Source organism: Lipomyces tetrasporus (genome assembly GCF_029532465.1).
Source record: "Lipomyces tetrasporus strain NRRL Y-64009 chromosome Unknown POJ06scaffold_10, whole genome shotgun sequence".
Taxonomy (NCBI): domain Eukaryota; kingdom Fungi; phylum Ascomycota; class Lipomycetes; order Lipomycetales; family Lipomycetaceae; genus Lipomyces; species Lipomyces tetrasporus.
This window is the reverse complement of record NW_026611605.1, coordinates 165,692-190,042: the sequence shown is the minus strand read 5'-3', so window position 1 is coordinate 190,042 and position 24,351 is coordinate 165,692. Positions and strand designations below refer to the sequence as shown.

General features: G+C 46.3%; 7 protein-coding genes across 7 annotated transcripts; 5 read left to right on the top strand and 2 right to left on the bottom strand.

The window, feature by feature from the left end:
* The first annotated feature begins 4 nt into the window (after positions 1 to 4).
* On the top strand, positions 5 to 471 carry POJ06DRAFT_19913 (uncharacterized protein). The gene has a single exon (XM_056185141.1). It carries the CDS (start codon positions 169 to 171, stop codon positions 415 to 417), a length of 249 nt encoding a protein of 82 aa, XP_056041154.1. The 5' UTR covers positions 5 to 168; the 3' UTR covers positions 418 to 471.
* On the bottom strand, positions 155 to 1,154 carry POJ06DRAFT_19918 (uncharacterized protein). Its single transcript, XM_056185143.1, has 2 exons — positions 365 to 1,154; positions 155 to 305 (listed from the first exon to the last, which is right to left on the bottom strand). Exon 1 carries the CDS (start codon positions 1,010 to 1,012, stop codon positions 527 to 529), a length of 486 nt encoding a protein of 161 aa, XP_056041153.1. The 5' UTR covers positions 1,013 to 1,154; the 3' UTR covers positions 155 to 305; positions 365 to 526.
* Positions 1,155 to 2,128: 974 nt separating this feature from the next.
* Positions 2,129 to 5,091, top strand: POJ06DRAFT_259790 (fungal-specific transcription factor domain-containing protein). The gene is made up of 5 exons (XM_056188420.1): positions 2,129 to 2,310; positions 2,358 to 2,772; positions 2,819 to 3,363; positions 3,419 to 3,556; positions 3,609 to 5,091. The coding sequence occupies exons 2-5, from the start codon at positions 2,431 to 2,433 to the stop codon at positions 4,654 to 4,656; spliced, it is 2,073 nt and encodes a 690-aa protein (XP_056041152.1). The 5' UTR covers positions 2,129 to 2,310; positions 2,358 to 2,430; the 3' UTR covers positions 4,657 to 5,091.
* A 3,146-nt stretch (positions 5,092 to 8,237) lies between these two features.
* Positions 8,238 to 8,582, bottom strand: POJ06DRAFT_240233 (uncharacterized protein; the record flags this gene model as incomplete). The annotated part of the gene is made up of 1 exon (XM_056186080.1): positions 8,238 to 8,582. One exon carries the CDS (start codon positions 8,580 to 8,582, stop codon positions 8,238 to 8,240), a length of 345 nt encoding a protein of 114 aa, XP_056041151.1.
* A 1,357-nt stretch (positions 8,583 to 9,939) lies between these two features.
* On the top strand, positions 9,940 to 11,538 carry POJ06DRAFT_19842 (uncharacterized protein). The gene is made up of 6 exons (XM_056185109.1): positions 9,940 to 10,249; positions 10,302 to 10,350; positions 10,409 to 10,474; positions 10,528 to 10,679; positions 10,733 to 11,024; positions 11,078 to 11,538. Exons 1-6 carry the CDS (start codon positions 10,159 to 10,161, stop codon positions 11,352 to 11,354), a joined length of 927 nt encoding a protein of 308 aa, XP_056041150.1. The 5' UTR covers positions 9,940 to 10,158; the 3' UTR covers positions 11,355 to 11,538.
* Positions 11,539 to 12,747: 1,209 nt separating this feature from the next.
* Positions 12,748 to 13,588, top strand: POJ06DRAFT_283104 (uncharacterized protein; the record flags this gene model as incomplete). Its single annotated transcript, XM_056190085.1, has 3 exons — positions 12,748 to 12,784; positions 12,833 to 13,323; positions 13,373 to 13,588. The coding sequence occupies 3 exons, from the start codon at positions 12,748 to 12,750 to the stop codon at positions 13,586 to 13,588; spliced, it is 744 nt and encodes a 247-aa protein (XP_056041149.1).
* A 2,036-nt stretch (positions 13,589 to 15,624) lies between these two features.
* POJ06DRAFT_226762 (uncharacterized protein) lies at positions 15,625 to 17,030 on the top strand (the record flags this gene model as incomplete). The annotated part of the gene is made up of 2 exons (XM_056185735.1): positions 15,625 to 15,871; positions 15,921 to 17,030. 2 exons carry the CDS (start codon positions 15,625 to 15,627, stop codon positions 16,529 to 16,531), a joined length of 858 nt encoding a protein of 285 aa, XP_056041148.1. The 3' UTR covers positions 16,532 to 17,030.
* Between the last annotated feature and the right edge of the window lie 7,321 nt (positions 17,031 to 24,351).

The following is a 24,351-nucleotide window of genomic DNA, read 5'->3' as shown; positions in this document are numbered from 1 at the left end:
CAAGCATTAGTCAACATTGGCAGCTTATGTTGCAGTCGATGCCAGCATAGAGTTCTCCAGACGTCTTACAGCACGGAGAGCGTTTAAAGCTGGCGACCTTCGCAGCGACATCGGAGAAACGTTGTCTTCAGAAGTACGACCATTTCGGCAAACGTCCCACTAAAGCCGATGCTCGAACGGCGCTTGTTCGCGATCCAAGCTCGGAGGACTGTCTTTTTATCATTGCTTTTTCATTTGACTCCGATATCAACGCCGATCTCAATAATTTTGCTGCGGTACAAATATACTCTATTTCATAACTGCACCTGGACGTTAGGTTGGCAGAGTTCAAGGTCTTCATTTGAAAGTTATGCATCCTGCTTACGCACTAAAGCAAGCCAATCGCTGGACGGTGGCCGTCGGTATCAATTCCTCTAATGTGGCATTGTTTAACGGCGCTAAGGCTAATTTCAGAAGAACCTTATCCTCACATCAAACTCGTCACTAGTAAAGTCACACACAAGCTAAATGATGCCACCACAGTAATTTAGGGCTCGACAGAAGCTGCTATTATCGTTAAATAAGTGGTGTGCAATTCTGTAGCTCTGTCGTGGGTGGCCCAGTTAGTAGTGAACTCTTTCTCGAACTGGTGGAGAAGATCCTCGTACGGTCCGGCATTTCCCCTGGCCCACTCCGGGTGTGCTAGGAACCAGTTGCGAACGGCTCCGTGGACGTTTGCCCAGATGGTGGCAATCTTGAATCGATCTGAGATGCCATCCATTGCCAAAGGACGGGATTCAAGGCCAATTTTCCAGGCGCTAAAGTTTCTCTCTGGGTTGCCTTCCGTTCCATCCCACGAGAAGCGCAACGTGGGGGGTGGACCAGGGTGATAGGAAGTCGAACGGACGACCGGTTCGACCTGGGGGTGGGCGGCGGGAGCTTGTACCATGCCTTCCAAGGAAGTAATATCTTCCCGTTGGCCCTCTGACACTCCAACGCTGGGGTCCGAAGAAGATGATGCAGTCGGCTGCATTGAAGAGGTTTGCACCGTAGAACTTGATGCCTGATCGTCTCCAACCACGTATAGCTACCATGTTACAAACAGGGGCGACGTCGTCCCCCTAGTCGGAGTAGTCTAAAAGCTCTTCGTCTGAAAGATAGTGCATCTTGAAAGATGTATTGGTTAAAAAAAAAGGTATATAGCGCTCTATATTCCTGCCTGCAATTTCTAAAATTTGACCATCTGGCTTGCCATACCTGCCGTAAGATGCAGTCTCGAAAAAAGTGTCCTATCCGCAAAAATCGCAGGTCAGATCACTATCGGAGGCACATGTCTTCGAGTGTCGGGGTTTTGGTGAGTATATCGGCTCTACCGAAGGTGTGACACACTCTGATCGGGGTGCCGGACACTCTATGCAAATTACATATGAGTTTCTTGGACAGCGACTCAACGATCCTGTCCTCCATCCATGTTATCATAAGACAACACTGGAGAGAAAACATACTGCCAACGTGAACGAAGTGGCTCCCGGCGACAAGAAACCACGTTTCGAGACTTTCGTAAGTGTGTTGAATGAATGATGTTTCACATTTAACTCCAGAATGAAGTCATATTCTTGAGTACTGGCTGCCCAGACCGGTTCTGTCCCCATCCCGTGTCCTCCTGTTCTTGCAAGTTGGCAACTCCATGCAACGTCCCGAAATGGGACGGACCGCGGATAAAGCAAGTTCGAGCTAGGGAGCCCTCACAGGTTTCCGCCCGGGAGAGAAAGGAGGGTGTTGGGGAAACGGCGAGGTGAGTTCCCAGTCCTAGTCCCACGGTACTCCCGATATCGCGCCATATGGCACAATGACTTCACCGCACAGGGGATCCTTGTGAGCAGAAGGCCGAAAAATGCAGTTTGCTGTAGTAGTGCATGCTTTCTTGTGCGGAATGGCATTGTTAAATACATGCTAAAACAGAATTGAAAATACATATCGCCGTTATAGATTCTGGTAAATGGTGCCGAGGGGTGTTCGAGTTTCATGTGCGTAGGCAAAAATGTTGAGGGGCAGAATCCCCGGAAAAATCTTGGAACCTACGTGACAATCCTTGCTAAGACCTGACTTGCGTCAGTTGCAAAACCTACACGACTCGCCACGCCACTGCACAACTCGATGCTTCAGGCTACGTAACAGAATTTTTCCTAAGACTTGATAGCCCCTGCCATTAAAGAAAGTCCATTGGCAACATTCCCTACTATGGCCGCCACGACCAATGGAAACCGCGCTTATTCAAGACAGAATCGTCCAGTGACAGCATGTGTGGAATGTTATAGGAGGAAGCAGAGGGTATGGTGCCTTCATGTTTCAGATTACTAGTCGTCTAACTGACGAAGTGCGATCGCAAATTTCCATGTCAAAACTGCCTTGTTCGAGGTGTTGGAAAAAAGTGCTCTTACCGAACTTCGAATGCGTCAGTTCTACTCTCTTCTTTCCCTTGTGTTTCGTTCTTCAGTTTTTTTTTCAATGGCACTCTACTACTTTGATTGGACGCTAGTAATGGAGCTTGATTTGACTGTCCAAATGGTGTCATCGCGTTATTGTGCAATGCTGATTGCGCACGTTTCTAAAATCGAAAACAGGACTGATGGGCTGCGAGCCTCTGGCAGGCATAGTCAATCAAATCATGGATTCTATTCGCCGCAAGATGTCGATCGCCAGGACTCACACAGGCTGGAAGAATCCAGTTTGTCCAAACATATTGGTTATTCGCAGCGGAGCAGTACCTGCATCCTTTCTACCTTGAGTCAGGCAAGTTGTCTGGCGCAGTAGATAGCTTTAATTTTGACTCTTTTAGCTGTTTGAAGATGACGAATCGCCACAACCGGTTGCAAGAACATTGGAGCGCGGCATGAACCCGAGTAGATGGACCGGATTCGGCAAACTCATCAATAAATTACCCTCCGCAAGCGTAGCTCAGCAATTGGTTCAGGTCTTCTTCAACGAAGCAAACTGGTACTTTGCTGTACTCGATCAGTATTATTTCGACAGACTTCATATTACTTGGATCGCTTTTGTGCCAAGCCTTTCCAACGCAGAAGACACTAGTCGCATGTCATTGGATTTATTATATTTTCCCGCGCTACTTTTCCAAGTCCTTGCTCTAGCATTGCAGTTCATGCCACCAGGTATGTCATGTGGAATTTCTCTCGGCGCTGAGGACCCAACCGCTTGCGATCAGTTGTCCAAAAAATTCAGTGACACAGGTGTGGCAATTATCGACCTCCTAGGACGACAGACTCCTACCATTACCGCTGTTCAAGCTGATCTCATGCGCTGCGCTTGGTTAAAAAATTCGGGCCAGGGCACAGAATCTTGGTACAGCCTGGGGAACGCTATCAGGTAAGGCAACTCAATCTCTTTCAGGAATATGCGCAAACCGATTGTCCGTACACAGGCAAGCCCAAGAACTAGGATTACACCTTCAGGCCGACCGAGCAGAGGACGATCGAGATGATATGGGAGAAACCCTTAAAGCTCTGTGGTATGATGAACATAGGAAAAGATTATGGGCCACATTGTTTTCGTGGGAGAGGTACAGTTTGCAACTACTGGAGTGGAGGGGAACTTGAAGCTAACACGCCCAGCCACATGGCGCTCACGCTCGGCCGGCCTCGAATGATCAATGCAATCGATTGCACGGTTACAGCTCCCATTGATTGCGATTTTCCACTCGAACCGGCGAGAACCATGTTTACACCGACTGGATCTAATGATCGGCCATCATCATATACTTTACAATTGGTGAAATACGAAGTCGCTCAAAAAATACACAGAATGATGTCGATAGGAGCAACTAATAGCCGACTCAGAGATTATCGCGTCATCCAGTCTATGCACGATGAAATTGTGGAACTGTTGAACGGCCTACCGCCGGCTATGCGACTCGAGACTCCCGATCTGTCTTGGGATTTGCGATGTCCCGACCTCGTCAAGCAACGCCTGCAAATTTCGATCGTGGCGAACTCATTTCTTATGGCCCTGCACCGGCCGCATGCTTCAGGCAACGTAACTAGCCGGCTATCAGCCATTGAAGCTGCTCTTCAAGTCCTAGACGCTTCACATCAGCTGTTCGAACGAAGTCAGAAGCACCATCACAAAATTTACACACTAGTGTTTCACACTATTGACGCAGGAATTTTCTTATCAGCTGCTGCTAGACATCCTGCGATTGCTTCGGGCATAAGAGGCCCGATCTATCGCACCCTTGATCAAGCTGTTGCGAGGCTCAGAGTTCTCAAAGAAAGGAATTCCGTCGCTTATTTTGGTGAGCAAGTATTGATCAGATGTTTTCAAAAACTCCGACAATCTTCGAAGAATCAAGGTGATGTCGTGGCTCAACTCCTTCAATCCGAGCAACTGCACCGCGGGGGTGGCTATGATCCCACCCTTGGCCGAGGAGCTGACAATGATCAAGTGAACGAAATGTTCACAAGCGATCATGGTCCAACACTCCGTGATTCAGAAGTCAATGCAGCACTTGATTATGATCAGTGGAATGGCCGGGATCTTTTTGCTGAAGTCACGAATGCGAGAGTTCATACGGCAGTATGGTTAGAACATATGGACATGATGTCATCTCTCGATTTCGGCGTTCAGGACAATGACTTTGCGTGGGATACTCTCTTTCAGTGAAGAGTCTATAGCCCTGGAGACGCCTGTGCTAACGCACTTTCAATTTGATTTCTTCCATTGGGATGGGTCGATCGAATTAAAAGTGGCAGTTGGGGAATGCAAGGACTCTTGAGAACAACTTATATTACTTCCGGTTTTCTTCGTCAATGCTTCCTGCGACACACTTTGATGTCAACTAGACGTTCGGGATATGCTCACTTGTGGTAATAGTCTCGACAACAATTGCGGCAATGACACAAACTAGAAATAACGTGATCGGCAAGGGAATGGATCGTCCCACCGAGAGGATCGGTCGAAATTCCATACAAAGTAGCGATTTTTAAACCTCTAAAACTCGACGAAATCTTTCTTAATTACGCTCAATTTAGAGAATAGAGTAGCTAGATATCGACGACTTACATCATCGCTTTGAAAAACGATTGATGGTTATATTGATGATTATATTTACTGAAATCCTGTAAACCCCTGAAACCCTTTAGCCGTAATTTAAGATACCTGGGTAATTATTAAGATTATCTCTAAAAAAGAGGCTTGATAATGATTTATAGTCCATTATTTATAAAATTTAAAATTTTAGGTAAGAATTGCTAGCGTGGCTAAGATATAGATGTTTAAAATTCGCTACTTTGTATGGAATTTCGACCGATCCGCTCGCTGGGACGATCCACTTGCTTGCCGATCACAGTTAGTGCGTGACGTTTCCTTCCGCAAACTTACCAATGACGCTGGCAAGTCCATACATACGTTTCAGACTCTCAGGCTCAGCTGGTGGTGCTCTGCATAATGACGTGCACAATTTTTTAAATGTCTTCTCAAAAATGCATTTCCATTTTTAGATGGTCTACGTAGGGCATAGAAGGGGATGAACATCTGCTCATAGGTCTCAGTCTGCACGAAGAAACTGGTGCCAGAGTTTCAAGACACAACCTTGGGACGTTGCGACTTTTAGGCGAAGAGAAAATGTGTAACCTGAGCTTTTTCGTCGTCTCATTAACGTACTTCAATAGCGAGTGAGCCACGCCACAAGAAACCCTTAAAAACACCCCTCACCCACTTTTAATCATCGATGCAACAACCAATTGATATTCAATCAACGGATCCAGAAGGCAGGATTTCCTTAGCGATGCAAGCTATGGATAGAGGCCAAGTTCGGGTGTCGGATTAGTTGCAAAGACGTACAACGTTGATCGTACGACTCTAAAGCGACGACGCGACGGCACCACTTCACGACGCGATTCCACACTCAATAGTCGGAAACTCACACCTAACGAGGAGTCAGTCATCGTCCAGCACATGCTTGACCTGGATTCGCGAGGATTTTCGCCTAGACTAAATATTGATGAAGATATGGCCAATCAACTCCTTGCTTCTCGGAAAGGAGGCACGGTGGGCAAGAACTGGGCTTCAAACTTCACTCAACGTCGCCCAGAGTTTAGAACGAGGTTCAATAGTAAATACGATTAAAGAGGGCCCTCTGCGAAGATCCAGGCCTAATGACGGTTTGAGCTAGTACGAAATACGATGACAAAGTACGGCATTGTCGACGCGGATGCAACTTTGATGAAACCGGCTTCATGATGGGAATTATCTCAACCGCAATGGCAGTTACAAGCTCAGAGCGACGCTCTCGTCCAAAGTCGGCTCAACCGGGAAATCGGGAATGGGTCACGGTAATTCAGGGCATTAATTCTCAGAGCTGGGAGATCCCACCGTTCGTTATCTTTGCGGGACAACGTCACCTTATCTCATGGTATCAGGAGAGTACCTTACCACATGTCTGGGTCCTTGCAGTAAGCGACAATGGCTGGACTACAAATCAATTAGGATTCGAATGTATTCAGCACTTTGATCGCCATACCAAAGGCCGTACGGTTGGCACCCATCGCCTCCTCGTTCTCGATGGTCATGAAAGCCATGTTTCGGCTCAATTCGATCAGTTCTGCCTAGAAAATAAATCGTTACGCTCTGTATGCCTCCCCATTCATCTCATCTCCTACAGCCACTTGATGTCGGGTGTTTAGGCCACTTAAGAAAGCTTACGGGCGAGAAATCGAGGATCTTATGAGGGTTCATATCAATCACGTTACCAAGCTAGAATTTCTCCCTGCATTTCATGCGGCCTATCAGGCTACCATGACAAAGAAAAACATTCAGGGTGGTTTTCGAGTGCAGGGCTTATTCCTTTCAACCCTGGTAATGTGCTATCACATCTAGATCTGGTGGTAAGGCATCCGACACCTGAAGCACCGGAGACCACCACTTGGTCTCCGAAAACACCGCACACGACAGCGAATCTACAAGCACAAACAGACCTACTAAAGAATCGAATTGCAAGGCACCAGAATAGCTCACCAACCCCAATCAATCAGGCACTTGATCAGCTTATCAAGGGTGCCGAGATGATGATGCATTCGTCCGTCCTTCTTCAGGGTGAGGTGCGGGCATTACAAAAGGCGAATCAGGTAGTAAGTCGACGCCGTCAGCGACGTCGAAACCGTTTACGCAAGGAGGCGCTCTTACAGTCCAGGATGGACAGGACTTAATACAGAAAATAGAGGTCCCTGAGCAGATACAGCATGAGACGAAGAGAAGGAGCGATCAATCGGCAGGGAGCAAAACGAAGCAAAGGCAATGTAGCACTTGCGGCGAAACTGGTCATAATGCTCGCACGTGTAAAAGTAATTAAGAAACTATTATAGATTCGATTTCTTAATCATGTTAATAAATTTATCTATCGGGGTGGTGATATCGATGATTTAGCGTGGTGTGGATAGCCAGGCTGGCTCACTCGCTTGGGTGGCTCACTCGCTTATGAAGTACTAGAGGTGTTTCGCACCATTTTTACGTGACCAAGTTTACGTGAAATGATCCTTGCCCTAATGGTCGCGTAAATTTGAGAAATGATGTCCTTACGTCGGGCCCAAATAGATTCAAACCTATATCAAATATGGTTCAGCGTGGTTTCCTGTTTGCATGTCTTATCCTTGTCGAGTGCACCTTGTTCGTTGTGCACAGGTCTTTAACGCTTGGCGCGGTCGCAGCCATCTTGGTCACTTTAGGCGGACTTGCTGAGCGACTCGAGAATCACGCGAACTCCTAATTCGATCTCTTAACGCGTGCGGCCGACGACTGCGTGAAACATATCCCTTCCGGATTCTCTTTGGATAATAAGCTGGACGAAGATATTAAGCTCAGGTTTACGAAGTCGCAGCTGCTGACCAATGCTGGGGAACTTCATCTTCCGGAATATATCATTAGAGGCCCTGTGCCTTATACTGACTACTGAGTAGGGCTGTTGACAATATTCGACCGATTATCGGCGTCCGATACGAAATCGACCAATCCTCCGGCGTCGAATACGAATATCGAATATTATTCGAAGCATTCTTCGACCGTCGAATCGAATATTCGACATATCGTGCCGATATTCGAGACATAGTATTACATAATCAACCGTAGAGAAATGAATTCAGTAGGATTTCAAGCTGCAAGACGCACTAAGTCTTCGTATACAGGCATTTGCCAGTTATAGCAATAGCTGTCCGATTTGCTCGGCGTTTTCAATACCAGCGTCCCGCCCTTCAAGCCTGGCTCAGATCTAGGCATACCGGCGGGAGAGAAATGCCTGAGCCGGATGTAAAGCCGAAGCAGACCATGTACGCAATCATGAGACCCGTGTTGGTGCCGTCGACAGCGACGGAAGCCATCCAGAGCGAGAGCGAGGACATGGCGCACATGAAGAATGTTGCAATCATCGGGTTGAACCTGCCGAATCTGTCGGCGATATATCCGGGAAGCCATCGGCCCAAGACAGAGGCGCCGTTGAGGATCGCAATCATCTGATACGCGAACGTGGGGTCAACATTCTTGTACAGCGCGAAGGACGTGAAGTATGTCTGAGGAATCTGCAAGGCCCACTCGATCATGACAGTCGCACAGGCAGTAGCCGCGAATCGTCATTATATTAGTGCTGCACGATTTTACGCTGTAGAAGTAAAACTTCACTGTCGTAGCCGTCGTAGAGGCGAGATAGTTTTGGCGATACCCTCTGGTTCCCATTTAACTATGAGAGTCAATAAGCGCTGGATAGTTCGTATACAAAAAAGAACTGAGAGCTGGTAGACTTCGGGTCGCCGAGGGTTAGATAGGTTTTCGGCTCGACTAACTAGCCTTTAATAGGAAACGCTTTAACTTATTTAAGTAATATCACGTGATTTACGATTGAATACGAATTTTCGAGCCGATATTATTCGATCTAAACCTTATTTGTCGAATACGAATATCAAATATTATTCGAATGCCTTTCAAAGAGTCGAATATCGAACATTCCCAATATTCGTATTCGAAACAGCCCTACTACTGAGGTACGTTAAGCTAGTTTGGGCGCCTAGAAACATCGACTGGTTCGCGGACGTTAGATGTAGTTTCACCAAGCTGGGCGTCATCGCATGGGTTCCCATTGGTCAGGTCAACGGTCTCCAACTCGGAGTCGATAGGTCGAGACCAAGGATCCATGCCTAGATCGCATCGATTAATTTAGGTTCTTGATAAAAAAGGACAGCTAAGGAGGAGCGTTGTAGACACGAAACAGTTGAGTCCGCGATAAATATTCTGGCGATTTCAATCTGGAAGAAGGTTTAGATACTGCGATTAACCCCCTTAAAAGTGGCGTAAATTTGGGCACTAAGGTTTACTTCGAAATAGTTGAAATCGTGGAGCACATGGGTAGGGGTTATTTCACATAAATTGCCAAGTGAAAGTGGTTGCGAATGGAGCAGCTCTTGTCTAACCAAGCATTGATCGCGTAGGGACGTCTAAGCCCGTCGCCCGACGGGTCCACTGTCGTACTTTGCCATCGCCACACCCTGGATAAAGATAAAAATGCGGCAAGATACAAATTCCATCGGCACATGCCCCAATTCTTCGTGCGTCGGATTGTTCTAATAATTAGCACGCATTTCGGCCGAATGGCGCTTATTAGCGCCTTTAGCGCCATTCGGCCGAAATGCGTTTTGGTGTCTTGGCAAAATAATCCCAACCCTCGGTTAGGAAAGGCGTGTTCGGCCGCATGGGCACTGCACATGTGAGACCAACTACTGCTAATCTAATGGGGAAGGATGCTCGTTAGAAATGCCACAGCGAAATGAGATATCCGACTGGCTTCATCTATTACACTAAAGTTAGACCAATTCACGAAAGCGAATTCGGCCGCCGCATATCATTCGGCTGAATTCGCTACCCTTATCCTCACCCCCAGCACCATGATCAATCACTGCGGAGGATGGCGCCCCTCCCGAGCACTTCACTCACGATTGGTCCGCATAGGCACACGACAAACCTTGCAATTGCCTGGACTCTTTCAATAACCCCAGCTCATTATAAAATTGGCATGCGTTGCCGGACTCAGCTTTGTGAAACTCTGGTGCTGTTTTCTCGTCCCGGTCGTTAGAAATATCTCTGTTACCATAGCATCGGACTCAGTGTTGGAACAATTTATTTCGAATGGAAGGATATAGGTATACGGGCCCTGTTAATTGCGACGTGGATTTTGATCCAAGCAATCTCAAGGGAAAGACCGCTATTGTGACTGGAGGTAAAGCCCGTCGAATGTAGGAAATGAGTGCATTCAATGACTTAAAGAACAGGTGCCAATGGTATCGGCGAAGCTTATGTACGCGCCCTCGTCGCTGCAGGGTATGGGACAAGCGACCCTATCATCGTCGAGATCAATTGTCGCTAACATGACAATCAGAGTTATCGTCTGTATTGGAGACCGCGACGTTGCGGGAGGAAAGAAATTGGAAGCCGAACTTTATGGGTAGGTCTGCCGTCTTAAGTTGTTTTGCTGTGTGCTGAACATCAGCCTTCCAGGAGAACGAAGTTTATCGAATGCGATACCGCCAAGTGGGAAGACCAAGTCCGACTCTTTCATGAAGCTGCATCTTTCTCTCCGACAGGGAAGATTGCCTATGTAGTAGCTAATGCCGGCATTATCCGGCAAGATGATGTCTTCTCATACTCCGGTAGCCGGCCTTAAGGGATACGGCGACATTTTGCGCTAACGATTGCATCACAGGTGAAAATCAAGAACCGGAAAAGCCTGATTTGAGTACGATCGACATCAACATCAGTGGCACGCTGTATACAGTCAAGTTGTCACTTCATTATTTTGTCAAGCAGAATGGACAGAATCCTTCCTCGACGCAAGAAGATACTTGTTTGATTTTGATTGGTTCAGGAGCAGCATTCCTGGACTGTCTCAGGATTCCTCAATACTCTGCCACCAAATGGGCTATGCGAGGTATCATGCATTCATTGAGAAGGACGGCTTTCTACTATGGCAGTCGCGTGAATGTAATCTCTCCGTGGTAGGCACAGTCAAGCGTTTGAAAGTCTCAATCACACTTGCTAATGGAGATAGGTATGTCAAAACCAAAATTATGTCCGAAGAAGCCTTCGCACATGTCGCCGAAGTGGGTGTGCAATTTGCGGAAGCAGAAGATGCTGGTCGATGTCTCTTGCGGATACTCAGTGATGCTAGTATCAACGGCCACTCCTTCTTCATAGCAGCAAGGAAATGGGCTTCCCGAGGATACATGGATCTGGATCTGGACGATTATTTGGGAAATGCACTCATACAGGAGGTCCAAGAAGATCAAATGAAGTCCGCCCCGGTTTCGATGGGGCTCTTTATATAGAATGATTTTCCTGGTCCTGTGTAGATTTTCCTGGTCCTGTGTAGAACGAGAATGTTCTTGATATTGCCAGGGTTGGAGGACAGGTGTCAGGAGTGTTGAAAACTAGATACGTGTGAACTCTGTTGGTCGGGGTGTCGTGGGCTCGATCCAGCGGATTTCCATCGCGATGGTTTGTTTTTGCACGAAGACATGGGTCTGGCACTCATTTTCCAATTTTTGAGGGCCTAACAGATTTGTATATCTGTCGTTGATTTGTATAACGTATCTCACTACCGAATGAGCCGCAGACACTCTTCCACTACGTAGTAATCTCTACTTTTAACCACATTTTTCTTCACAACCACGCATGGCAAAGAAACCGACGAAGGTCAATTAATTCTAGCCCTTCTGGCTATGGAACAAAATCCTAAGCTAAGCATTCGCGAGGCTGCTCGGATATATAAACCATTCGCCAGATGCATACTTCCGTGCAATACTCGGTGTCGTAGTAATACTGAGAAATAATTAGAAAGTATGATAATAGAAACTACACCATTGTCAATTAAATTCTTAGTTGCGTGAAGCAGGGCAATTAATACTACCACTATTGTCTTCACGGATACGGAGGACATCGCCATGGCACCTTGGTTGGTGCGGCGCTATAATCTGTCCGACGGCTTTGGAGAAGTAAATGTTCAGTAATCAGTCAACCAATCATTTCCGAAAACACGCCCGGATGGCTACAGATGACATGTACGTGCGAGTCTGATCGTACAGTCAGGTAGTCGTGTTCAGCCGTGCAACAATAACGTGCATGTCGGACAATTCTACGGTGTTGATGATTACATTGAATACTAATCCCATATTACGTTTGCTCTTCGCCACGATTCTGTCAACACGCAAGCGAATAGGGGTATTACACATGTTCCTAACGTCGACATGGTTTTGCTGAAATAATTTCTAGGTCTTTCTAGAGGAGATTGCATGTAGTCGGGAATCCTCTACGTGGCCTGTGAAGGTTAATACCGCTGTTTATGTCAGGATGTTCTCAAGTTTTCAATGCACAAAAACATCTGTTTTTCATTTCGGAACGATGAAAACTCATTGCCAACGCCTCCGAGAAAGAAGCTAAAATTACTCGCGGGAATCATGATGATTACTATCACCCTGTCAGCCAATTGTCGTACAGGGCTCTATTACAAAGCATGAGCAGATAGTATCCGCACGTGGATGACGCTGACGATGACGGCAGTCTTGCTGATACTGGTACTTATGCTATGTTAAAGCTATAAATATGATGCCTCTGCTCCCCCTTCGAATCGACATCATACTTGAGTGTTTTGCTACCTTTCATACAAATCACATAACTCTCTTATCCAAACTGATAAATAGAACTATATTACTATTTTCAGACATGTCGAAAATCTACGTGGTCACCGGTGCGAACAGAGGTGAGAAATCAAATCCTGGCGTGCTTACCCATACTTAGTCTATCGCAGGAATCGGCCTCCGTCTGGTCCAGAACCTCGCAAAGAAAGATGGGATTGTCGTTGCCACAGTCCGCTCGAAAGCCAAGGTCGCTGGTACACCCCTCACATCTATCGATAATGTCCGTATTGTCGAACTTGAGGCAGAGTCACAAGCCTCCTTGGATGCTGCGGCCGCGGAAATCGCATTGATTGCACCTACCGGCATCGACGAACTCTGGAATAATGTTGGCGTGTACAATGTCAACAACTCGCCGATCTCCATGACAACGGTTGGGTACGAAGGATATCAGCGAGATTTAACTGTCAATGTCGTTGCGCCGATTTATTTCACCTCAAAGCTACTCCCATTGCTTGAGAAGCGAGACACAAAGAAAGTGGTTTTTATTTCGTCGATAGCGGGATCTTTATCTGCATCGATTCAGATGGAGAGCATCTTGAGTGAATTAGAAATTCCCTATAATTACGCGTCGACGAAAACTGCTTTGAACATGGCCGTTTTTGTATGTTCTGTTGAATATGTGTCGGTCGAAGTAAGCTAATGGCATGCAGTATCTCCACAAGGAATTCAAGTCAAAGGGGTTCGCATTTATTCCCATTCATCCGGGTCTTGTCGCGACGGATATGTATCATGGCAAGGATAACTTTGGCGATCCTATTTCGCCAGAGGAAAGTGCGAAGTCATTGATTTCCACAGTCGAGAAGATTGATCCCAAGCACTATAGTTTCTCGCTTACGAATTACGATGGAACTATTCTACCTTGGTAGAGATGCCCTTTTCTTCAAGGTCAGGCAGACTGCGAGATATGTAATGACATTCCGTCGTACAAAATTGACCAATTCCTACCTAGACTGTTGGTCGCTACATTGCATTTCAGGAGAACGTGACTGACATTTGCATAATTATCATTGTTGCTTGACTTTAGAAGAGAATCCATCAGATCGTTGTCTGCTTGATTGTTGTACTTGACGTTTTTACCGAGCCGAGTTCTTAAGGAATATTCCAGAGTTTTTGGTCCCCCAAGACGCAAGTTTAGTCTGAGCATTGAAACCGTGTGCCCGCAGCGAAACATTAGGTAACCGCGAACCCCAATTGTAGATATATTGGTCATTTATTTGGCACTTGTTCCAACCTTGGCTATCACCACATAAACATGCCAATAAAGTGTACAAAGACAGCTTTGATCGCCGAACCGCGTTCAAGTTACAGTAGGACACAATTGCACAATTCACCTCTAAGCTCGAAGAATAATTGTAAATCAAAGCCCCGTATAACCATAGCTGCAAGTCCTACATGTCATGTAGGTGACTCCTGCAACTCTGCTTGGCGATTCTTGTCGGTCAGATTGCTGATCATTTCGTCAATAGAACTCCACACGAAAGGGACCAATAAGGCGCGTTGATTAAACGATAGAGTCCAACAGGTAAATATAGAGGACCAAATTAGTGAGAAATAGGACCTAGGTTGTTAGTATATTAAACCTCGTTTAGCCGATGTAGTCCGGGCATCAATATTTGATCGCAATACCGAGGTAGTAAACTTGATTAGGAAGGCAATCGTTCATAATAAAAATTAAAAAATTAAAAATTCACTAGAAAATTAGGAAAAAAGTTCCAAACAAGAGATGATGGCGTGATCGCGACGGGGCAAGCTACGCCGGCAGGGTGAGGTAGCTTTGTAATCTAACCAAAGTACCAATATTCGCTTATCATTACAGTCATACGGCTGAACTTTCTTTGGTGATACCCACTGTCGGGGAAATATGAAGAGAGTACATGATTGACGTAACGAGTCCTGAAATGCAGACGACCGAGCCCTCTAGATGTACAGCAATTTGCTTGCGTTCTACATGTTGAATTTAGTTCTGCCAATTATATTTGGCACATGCTACATTCAGGGTTAGGGCCACAGCCGCAGCCGATAGCTTTTAAAGTAATGGTATGGTGACTAACGGTTAGTCGCGACAATCGTACCCGCCCATCGCAACCCTGTAATAGCATCACCAACCTTGCGGCTATGAGGCTGAAAATAAAAATATATGTCAATTGTACTGTCTAATACAGGTTTCAATATTCTTTGGTTCCTCAATAATAGAAGTCGATTTGCTATATCTCCCACAATAGACAGCCGAGGAGAAAATCCTTTGGCAGCTAAGTCGAGGATGTATTGAACAAGGACTGATTCTTCTAGGTCGGTCAATTTCTGCAAATTGGCTGGAACATCGCGTCGTGGTTGTCGGCCGGCACGTCGGTGACGTAGTGTCGTTTCACTAATACCATATATCTTTGCCGCAGTCCTAACGCTTAGTTTTTTGGACCTTTGGAGTGCTTCGATGGCAAGGATGATCTTGGTTTCATTAGAAGAAGATTCCATGTTTTGATGTGGAGGGAAAAAGGGTCAAGTGTGGAGGGGGTGCGTCGCGTGGAAAGTGCGCCGCTCGTTTGGATGCGCCGCTCGTTATACATGCACGTTAACGTTATTCGTTGTTCTAGTTTTGTGTTTTTTTTGTGCTCAGGGTAACCTCCTGTAATATTTAAGGGCTGTAGGAAACCCGCCGGTTACCAATATATAATATAATATAACAATTGGACAAAGTAAACCATCCTTCTGCGACCTACGTTCGTTCAACACGTATTCGTCCCGACTAGGCATGATAGCGTCTGCTCGCAGCTCAGCCCCAGACCCTTGACGGGTTATTCGGATTTCCCGGCCTTCCTCGGTATCGCTAGTTTGCTGTCGTTTGAGCATTCGCCTTGAACCTTGCCTCCACTCATCCCTCACACCTGCACGTCCAAGGTTCACGATGGCTTCCACAACAGAGTCGAGCTCTAATGAACGCGAACCAGGAGGACCGGAACACGGTGCCTTCACGATTATTCATGCAGGCCTCTTTCGAACGGGCACAGCGTCAATGGCCAAAGCGTATCGCCTGCTGGGCTACCACGCTCAACACGGATTACAAGATGTTCTTGGGAACCCATGGGTTGAAATCGAGAAAGCCGCGGAGGCAACATGGCCAGCCCTCATAAATCTCCCGGGCTACACCTACCGTTTCACACAGCGACGGGCCATGTAAGGCCGCGGCCGCACCGCGTCCAGCATTCAAGAGAGAGGACTGGGAACGCATCTGGGGAGACTACGATGTTGCTACTGATTTGGCATCTCCGTTTGCGTTGGAATTGGTCAGGTTATATCCCGAGGCAAAGGTGGTGGTTGTGGAGAGGGAGTTTGAGACTTGGTGGCCTTCCTTCCGAGAAGAGCTTATTGCCAGGCTCTACCAACGATATTCTCGTCTGCGGGACGTCGTGGGCTGGAACATCCTTGGTATTCGTGCCGGGTATGCCATGCGAAAAGTACACGCGGGATTTTTCGGTGCGCCGGAGTTCTCAATGGAATCGATCGAACGGCGCGCAAAACGGACTTACGAGGAATATTATAATAAGATTCGCGAGGCAGTGCCTCTCGAGAGTGGGAGGAGGCTGGAATACGCACTGGGAAGTGGTTGGGAACCGCTTTGCGAGTTTTTAGGCAAGGACGTCCCTGCCTGTGAATTCCCTAGGTTAAATGATCGTAAAAGCCATCAAGACTCCTCCAAGGCCCAGAACAAAAGGCTAGTCATTGGAGCTCTCTGGAAGATTGCTCCACTGTTTGTATTGTCAGCAGCGATTGTTACTTATATGTACGATGTGACTACTTGGAGACCTCCGTAGCGTGACGGCTGGGTGGAGAAGTTGTCTTTGTCGGCTTGAGACGCCTGCCAGGAGCTGTAAGTGGCAGTATAGCAGTACTTTATGGTGCCTACGTCAGGGCCAACGAACAGGAACTGTTTGACCGTTCATCAACTCATTCCGACCTGTTCACACTTGGGCCATGAGTATTGTCATAAACTCTGCACTTAGCCTTCTGCTCCGAGTCTACCTAGACAGAATCCTGGAGGTGAATGGAACGCATGTCGAACATTATGAGCGGCCCTCGTCTTCGGTTGTTCCTCGCCGTGCAGTCAAGCAATTCCGGTTGAAGTAAGGCGTTGTTTATGGTATTGAAATAGTATGAGATATGTATAGTACAAACATTTTGGGATCTACGAGGGAGTTGTAGTCCCGGGATATACATATACATATATACGTCTTCTCGAATATACTAGCTATCCCCAGATAGGAATTTGCATGAAATTCATTAGAGCTATAAATACTGATCTGCAAGGATCTCCCCGAATTCTCTCCGTTTCTTGCCGACTCTGTTGTGGGCCACAAGGTCACCCAGATGGGCGCAGTGGCGGGCATGAGTTTTCTCCATCACTCGTAAGCAGCAGTATTGTCCTATTAACCGCCTGTTCTTTGAGTCTTACGCTACTCTAGCTCTGCTGATCCTACTATTTTGAAAGATCATATGTCAGAACCTACGGTGAGGCGTTGGGAAGATGCGAATTCGCTACTAGATAACTATCTATAAAGTGTAGTATCGACAAAGAGAAAAGAGAAGAGAAGTTCGGAAAAGAGAGAACACAAACGAATAAATATACTCTCAGCCGCAAACGATCGAAGACACTCTCAGCCGCAGACGATCGAAGACACTCACTCTTAGCCGCAACCCATCGTCTGGTCCTCACATCGTCATAATAATAAATAATAATAGGCTTGTGCACATGTGGCCGCTCCCCCTTTCGTTTTGTCGAAAAGATTTTGCAATAGGATTCAGGGCCGTGTGAGTCGGTGTCCGAGGGTTCCTATAAAATCAACAGCAGTGCCGAAGTCATGTTAGACTCCTTTTAATGCTGAAAGTATCTCCTACACCAAGGATTATACGATTTCAACTCGACTTGCGTAATTTCATTTTTACTCCGCACATAACCACAATACAAGCACACAAATATGAAGCTGCTCTCCATCGCCATAGCCTCTCTCGTCTTGTTCGACGCCAGGTAGGTTATTTTCATCCCAGATGTAGCTCCACAACCAAGTCAAGCATTTCGCTAAATACTTCACAGCACCGTAGCGACAATACACCCGGATAGATGGTGCTCAGTTGTCACAATCCATAACAGCAAAAGAGATACACAGGAATGCTGTATGTTTACCACTGGCTACTACGATCCTGGTGTAAGTATCCACATCCCTTTTGCATTTAAGGACAATATGGACGAATTGAATTGATACACTGACTCTCTCGAAAGGGTGCTGCATGCAAAATGTACACAGACAGAGATGAAAGAAGATTTAAGAAGTGCGCAAGGAATATAGAAAATGACTCGAGACCATACTGCAGGAAGTTTTAAGGAACCACGAAGGTGATTAGCTTAGAACAAAGAACGTACTAAAACAATTAGTTCAGGGATAAATACAGAGAAGCTTTCAGATAACTTTATTATTAATAAATTATCTTTAGTTATTTAGTATTTCAAATGTTTACTTTAATCTTAATTTACCATTAATAAGTTCAAAACTTTAAATATACCAGAAGAATGGACTGAGGTTGAATGAATGGGGATAGAATTTGGCCCCGAGGAGTATGAATTGGGGAATCAATTGGGGGTTCGTACGATCAAGGACCTGCGCGGCTGATAAAAACCATATAGGGGCAATGGTTCTACATTCATCGGCAGCTGATGTTGACGCGGTGTTGGTAGACGGACACTTTCGGAAGCGAAATGGTCCACTCAGGTCAATTAAGCTTGACCCTATGCTTGCACCCGAGATAAAGCCCGACAAGACAGAGCTCGAATGGTACGATCGAGAGGATCAATGCTCAAGAATTCTCCACGCCTTATTCCCCAGCATCATGGAGACTCTCGATTCACGCGGCTACTCTAAGCTTCAGCTGATGGTCCTCGGACGCGGTTCTGGTAGTAAAATAATCGTCACGAAGTGCCTCCAACACCATCGATGCAGATGACCTGGCAACTCTCTACTAGACAGCCTGCCGGAATATTATCGAGTTGGCAACAAAGCAGCAGCGGGAAATATTGCTAAGGCTCTTGCGGATGAAGATGAGCATATAGATGGGCATATGGAAGGTGATTATTGGAATCGAGTGAGTGCCTCATATCTTCACAGAGAGTTGAGAGCTTTGCCAGGGCTTGATCAGTTAGCTATCGATGGACAGGACGATACAGCGGACTTATATACTGAAAAGGTAGTCGAGCTGGTAGTCATCATACTATCTTTACATAGAATAGGTGACCAGGATCGTTTATTGGCTTATAATCGTGTTCAGTATACCCTGATAGCGCAGACTATTGAATGAAACAACACTTTATTGTGTACTAATGTAGGCTAAGTATCTTCTACAGCGAAGTACTTGTTGGCAGTTATTCTACTGCTTTTATCTCCATGCTACTACACCATCGCCCAGAAGAAACTCTACTTGTCAATCGACATAATCTCCAGCCCAGTCTGCATCGCAGTACCCAATAATTATTAAATATTCCCGGTCTGTCTGTATTCAATCCCTCAGAAGTACCACTTAAAGATCATAGATCAGGGTATGCTGCTGTTATATGCTTGTCAGCAGGGTTATTACAAAAGTGACTCAACTTTGAGACTGCAGCAGCAATATCCGGTCTTGTAGCGACCATAGCATACATGAGACATCCGATTAGACCGTGGCCATTCGGTATAGTCATCGACGAACCATCCAGGGCGAGCTTTGCAAGAGAGACGGCACTCGAGAAGAATCTTGTATTGCCGGCAACCGAGTCTTGGGTGCATGTGTTACTGAAGAACCAGAATCTTCACTTCCCTCTTCTGCCAGGATAGGATTTGAGCCTTGAAGATTCACGTCCCAGTCTCAGAAAATCCGACTTTCCATTACCCCCCTCTTACCGTGTCTCGACTCGTCAATGTAGTCCGCTACTCTAGGATTTGCCGTCGACCATATTTACTTGTCGCAAGCAAAATGAACGTACAACTGCTGATATATCATATATATGTCAGTGAAGCCCTCTTGTATCATGACATTGTATCATGACGTTGTATTAAGACTGGGCGTGGAGCCTCTCGGCTGGGACGTAGCTCTCCTACCGGAAGGATAAAATGAATTTAAACCCTCCTCCAATCAGCAAGTTCTCAAAAGTGAAGCTAAATTTGTTGAAGTGCATCATTTCATCGCCAAATATGGAGGTTAGCGTCCCCAATGCTTCTCACTTTGTCGCAGAGTACGAGGACCTATGCGAGTCTTAAACACTCGCAAAATATTAACTTATTTGGGTGCCTCGATTGGGCGACTTAAACGGGCTCCAAAATTTGATGTCGATCTCTCGCACCAGTGCCTGCCATTTCATGTAGGTATTGACAGCGTCAGAGAAAATTGTGCTCCAGGCGTCGAGTGCCGCTGCCTTTTCTCGGTGTTCCGCTGTGACAACATCTTTCCTACATTGATCGTAGCATTTGCTGCAACATTCTATGGTGATTCGTGGATATTCTATGCGGTTCTACATAGTGAATGTCAGTGTACCAGTCGTAGACGCACAAACATTTTAAATGCTCACATCTTCAACGGTCCCATAATCGTCATAATATTCAAACTGAGCATGGCTGGCCATGCTTTTCTTTCCCTTACGGCTTTTACTCTTTAGGAGGTTTGCGCTTGCTCATCAGTCATTCTATGTATTTAGAGGACTTCCTTCAAATAAATCCAGCGCACGTTTCTCCTCCTGGTAGCTATTCTTGTGTTATCCATTGCGTGAGTTACGATAGCCGTGGATTCTGTAGACGCGTGAACCAAAACGGCAATCGGAAAACACCTCTTGATATTTTTGACGCGTTTCACTTTGCCCCCCAAGGCTGGAGCACAGAGTGTTTTACCTTTTCAGTCTTTGCAAAATCTCGAAGGGTCGCATGAGTTAGAATGCGCACCAAACTTTTGTGGCTTTTACGACCCACGCTTGTGCTATAGGTGATCCATAGCCAACTCGTCAAGATCTTTCGGAGCTCTCAATTCTCTCTCAAGATACGAGGCACCAACACGAAGCCCATAGCCAACTTCCAGGTTTCCGCAACTAAGGTCCTCTTCATCTTCAAGAATCTTATCTATAGTTTCTGCTGCCCCACTAGCACGTAATCCTAACGGCCAACAGCCAACTGGATATTGCAAAGCAGAGTTGAAGGTAATGCTACATGTCAGGTCCTTGGCCAAATAAGAGTTCTTCACCCTCAAAGTGGTGAGAAACTGTTGGAGGGAGCGACCACCTTTGCACTAGCATTCTGAAAAAGATCGGTCATTTTGGCAATCCAGAGCAAATTCAAATAAGTCAAAAGCCTGATAGTGCATTAGATGGATCGTTGATGCCTTGGCCAGTCAGTAAATTTTTCATACCTTGACTCGCAAATTTAGAAAGCATAAGTCTTAAAGGAATACGACGACTGGCACTGAAAGGGATAATATGTGAAACTTGAAGCGGTGCCATGCCATTAGCTGGCGGTGCGGTTGGCATCGGTTCAGTATTATCCATTATCCATCCCACAACACTAAACCCGCCATCTCTGGCTAGCAACAATATAGATGAGCATTAACCAGTTACACTCTATTAACATAGAACTTTTAGTCACCAACGGGTGACAAAAACTGCGAGAGCTGGCGCTCTTTTCGCATAAGTGTTCGTTAAATGCGTCCAGAGATCGTTTGACATTCCGTCGGGATCGCCAATCTGTACCGGACCAGTTTAAGCCATCTCATACGAAGCGACAATGCACTTCTTGGACGTGGCGGTATGGCTTCAGGATTCAGCACATCAAATCCGCGACGATCTACTGGCTTTACAAGCCATGTGTTGCGAAGAAAGCTCACAAGCCTGCTCTGTACGTGGATACATCTAATGAAGGGAACAGCGACGAGGATCAATTGAATTTTGTATGTTGTGGTTGTCTTATCGTAAAGTTCAATTTATATAGGCCTTGGTGGTGCATCCACTATGCACCTACATTAGATAGTGATAGCCCTAGCCCCAGCCCTAGCTCTAGCCGTCGTTATTAACTACAGAAGTTATAGTACGCATACCGAATATATGTACCTAGAGGGGTTAGCCGCTCTATCAATACAGAGATATCTTCTGTGCCCCCAGTGGCACTAAAGACAGATGCCCTCCAAGTTGGGTTAGCCCTAGCTGACAGTTGTATTGCTCCAGCGTCTTCGCTGTTTCTGCTTTCAAGTGCGACCGTATCAGTCCGTGGACACTTCCCGCCTCGAACACCCACGATTAGAGCCGTAATGACAAGAGTCTTGAGCAACAGCATCGTGCAATCAACCAGCAAAGCAGCAGCAGCTATAGTTATATATGAGCCCTGTTCGCTGGATAAGTACAGCAGAAGACAGCGATACTTACTTGGATGTTACTATAGTAGTTTGAAGGCAGAGTGACCAAGCTCGTCCGGGAATATTAGGAATTATTCCTACCTTCCAAAGATGGAGACATGGCGGATAATCGAGCCACGTTTTATATCATGTCGGAACCGGCTATTACAAATGCTGACGTACGAGGCATTTGCCGATCCAATCCAGGCTCGATCAGCCGTCGAGTGAGGCTGCACGACGCGGACCTTCATGGCAAATGAAACCAGCGCACAGATGTGTTCAGACCGGGAGATAGGGAGCAGAATCGTTACAGACGTCGCGAATCGGCGTTGAGTGCCGCTTTCGTGAAACCCTGAAACATCAGAAGGGAAAAGCCGTACGCAACCGTCCAGCCTTCTGGGTACAAGCTACTTGTGTCGTGCGCATTGGTTGTGCACCTGCCCTCGGTGACCAGCAATTGCACAGGTCTCTGAGCCCTAGCTAGCCCGCTTCAAGTTGGCCGGACCGGATATTAATCTTCGGGTATAAGCAAAAATGGTTTCTGAGTGCAGCCACGCGGATTCATTTTCTTGCGGGTTGCGCCAGTGCGGCTGCATAGCCGCAACCGATGACGTCATCGCGTTTGGGCATTCCACTTCTCACACCGTCAGGGTGGTAATCTATTCCATCCATTCCACGGAGGGGTCCCGTGGAATGGAAGAGGACGCTAATGGGAAATTTCGCGATAGAATGGATCCACGAAGGGTATCAGTGGAGTGGATGGACAGTGGAATGGAGGAATGGATACATTCAAGCTATCTATCATATCTAGTCTCTACACCTCGATAACCTCGTTAGCCCCTGAAACCTCCTCTTCTCCCTCCTGACCATCTGTCAACTCCTTCCATTCCTTCAGGGACCTCTCATGCGACTCCGGCAGCTGTAGGAAATGGTGGTTAGTTTGAATAAGACCAGCCTTTTGCCAAGAGCGCAGAGTCTGCACAATACCTATTGTATTGGCCTCAAGACGATTGCGCGAAGGGTCTAACATTCCACGGTTCCACCCCAAGTGTAACGGGACGAGACTAAGCTAGACTGGGACTGGGACTGGACTGGACTAGGGAAAATGTATGCAAGACAAGATTTTATTACAAATATACAAGACTTCTTGCTTGGGCTGATAGCGAGGACAAACCCCTCCTTTTATCTTCTGTCAGCCCAGGCGGTGAACAACGAACAAGTAACACGAACTCAACCAAGAAGGCCACGCAAACAAAACCAGGAAGGCCACGCAAACAAAGCCAAGAAGGACACGTAGGCATGGCCAAGAAGGCCACGTCCGCTAACCGGTGTACGACGTGCGCAGCCTCAGCCGCACGAGCCTCATCGCGTTCCTGACATGACTCCCCTCCTAGGGCCAAACCTCCGAGTTGGCTCGCGTTCGGGGACGTGGACGGCGGTAGGGATCGCCACGGATAAGAATTTTCGTTATCCATATCCGTATCCGTATCCGCGCAACATATTGCTATCCGTATCCGTATCCGTATCCGTATCCAGGAGAAATAGGCTTATCCGTATCCGTATCCGTCATACCCATGTACGAATGACAAAAATATGAACGAAAGATATTACAACTACCAGTAATATGAAATATAACGTTCATCTGGGCTAAAAGCGTCTTATTGAGCTTATGAGTCAATAAGACAGTCGTACAATCGTTAAGATCGATCCGGCGATCCATCTATATATATAGCGCGGCTTACTTGCAAATGAGCTGGTCTAATATGTGTAACGGATCGGTTTATATTCAGGACATATAAGCTGCTGTTATGTTACGGTTCCACATTTCGCGCCATGTAATAACGAAAATTTATTTATTAGAATTTTTAATTAAATAAGAAATACAAATAAAATAAAACTATAAAGAATAAAAAATTGGTATCGATAATAATTAAAGGCATGGATATCGTATCAAGGGGTTCTAGTACAGTGATTGCTATTAAAAAGAAGGAAACAAAGAACGCAAGTTTTATTGCGGCATGGTTGAAACCCTGAAACCCCCTGAAACCCCCTGAAACCAGACGCGGGCGAATCAATACGTCGCGATATAATTTGCTTAATAACTTTATTTACATTTTATCCACGGATATCCATGGATATGACTAGTCAAGATTGCTCTATCCGTATCCGTATCCGTATCTGCCTAATACCTATCCGTATCCGCATATTTTGACGGATATCCGCGGATATATCCGTTATCCGT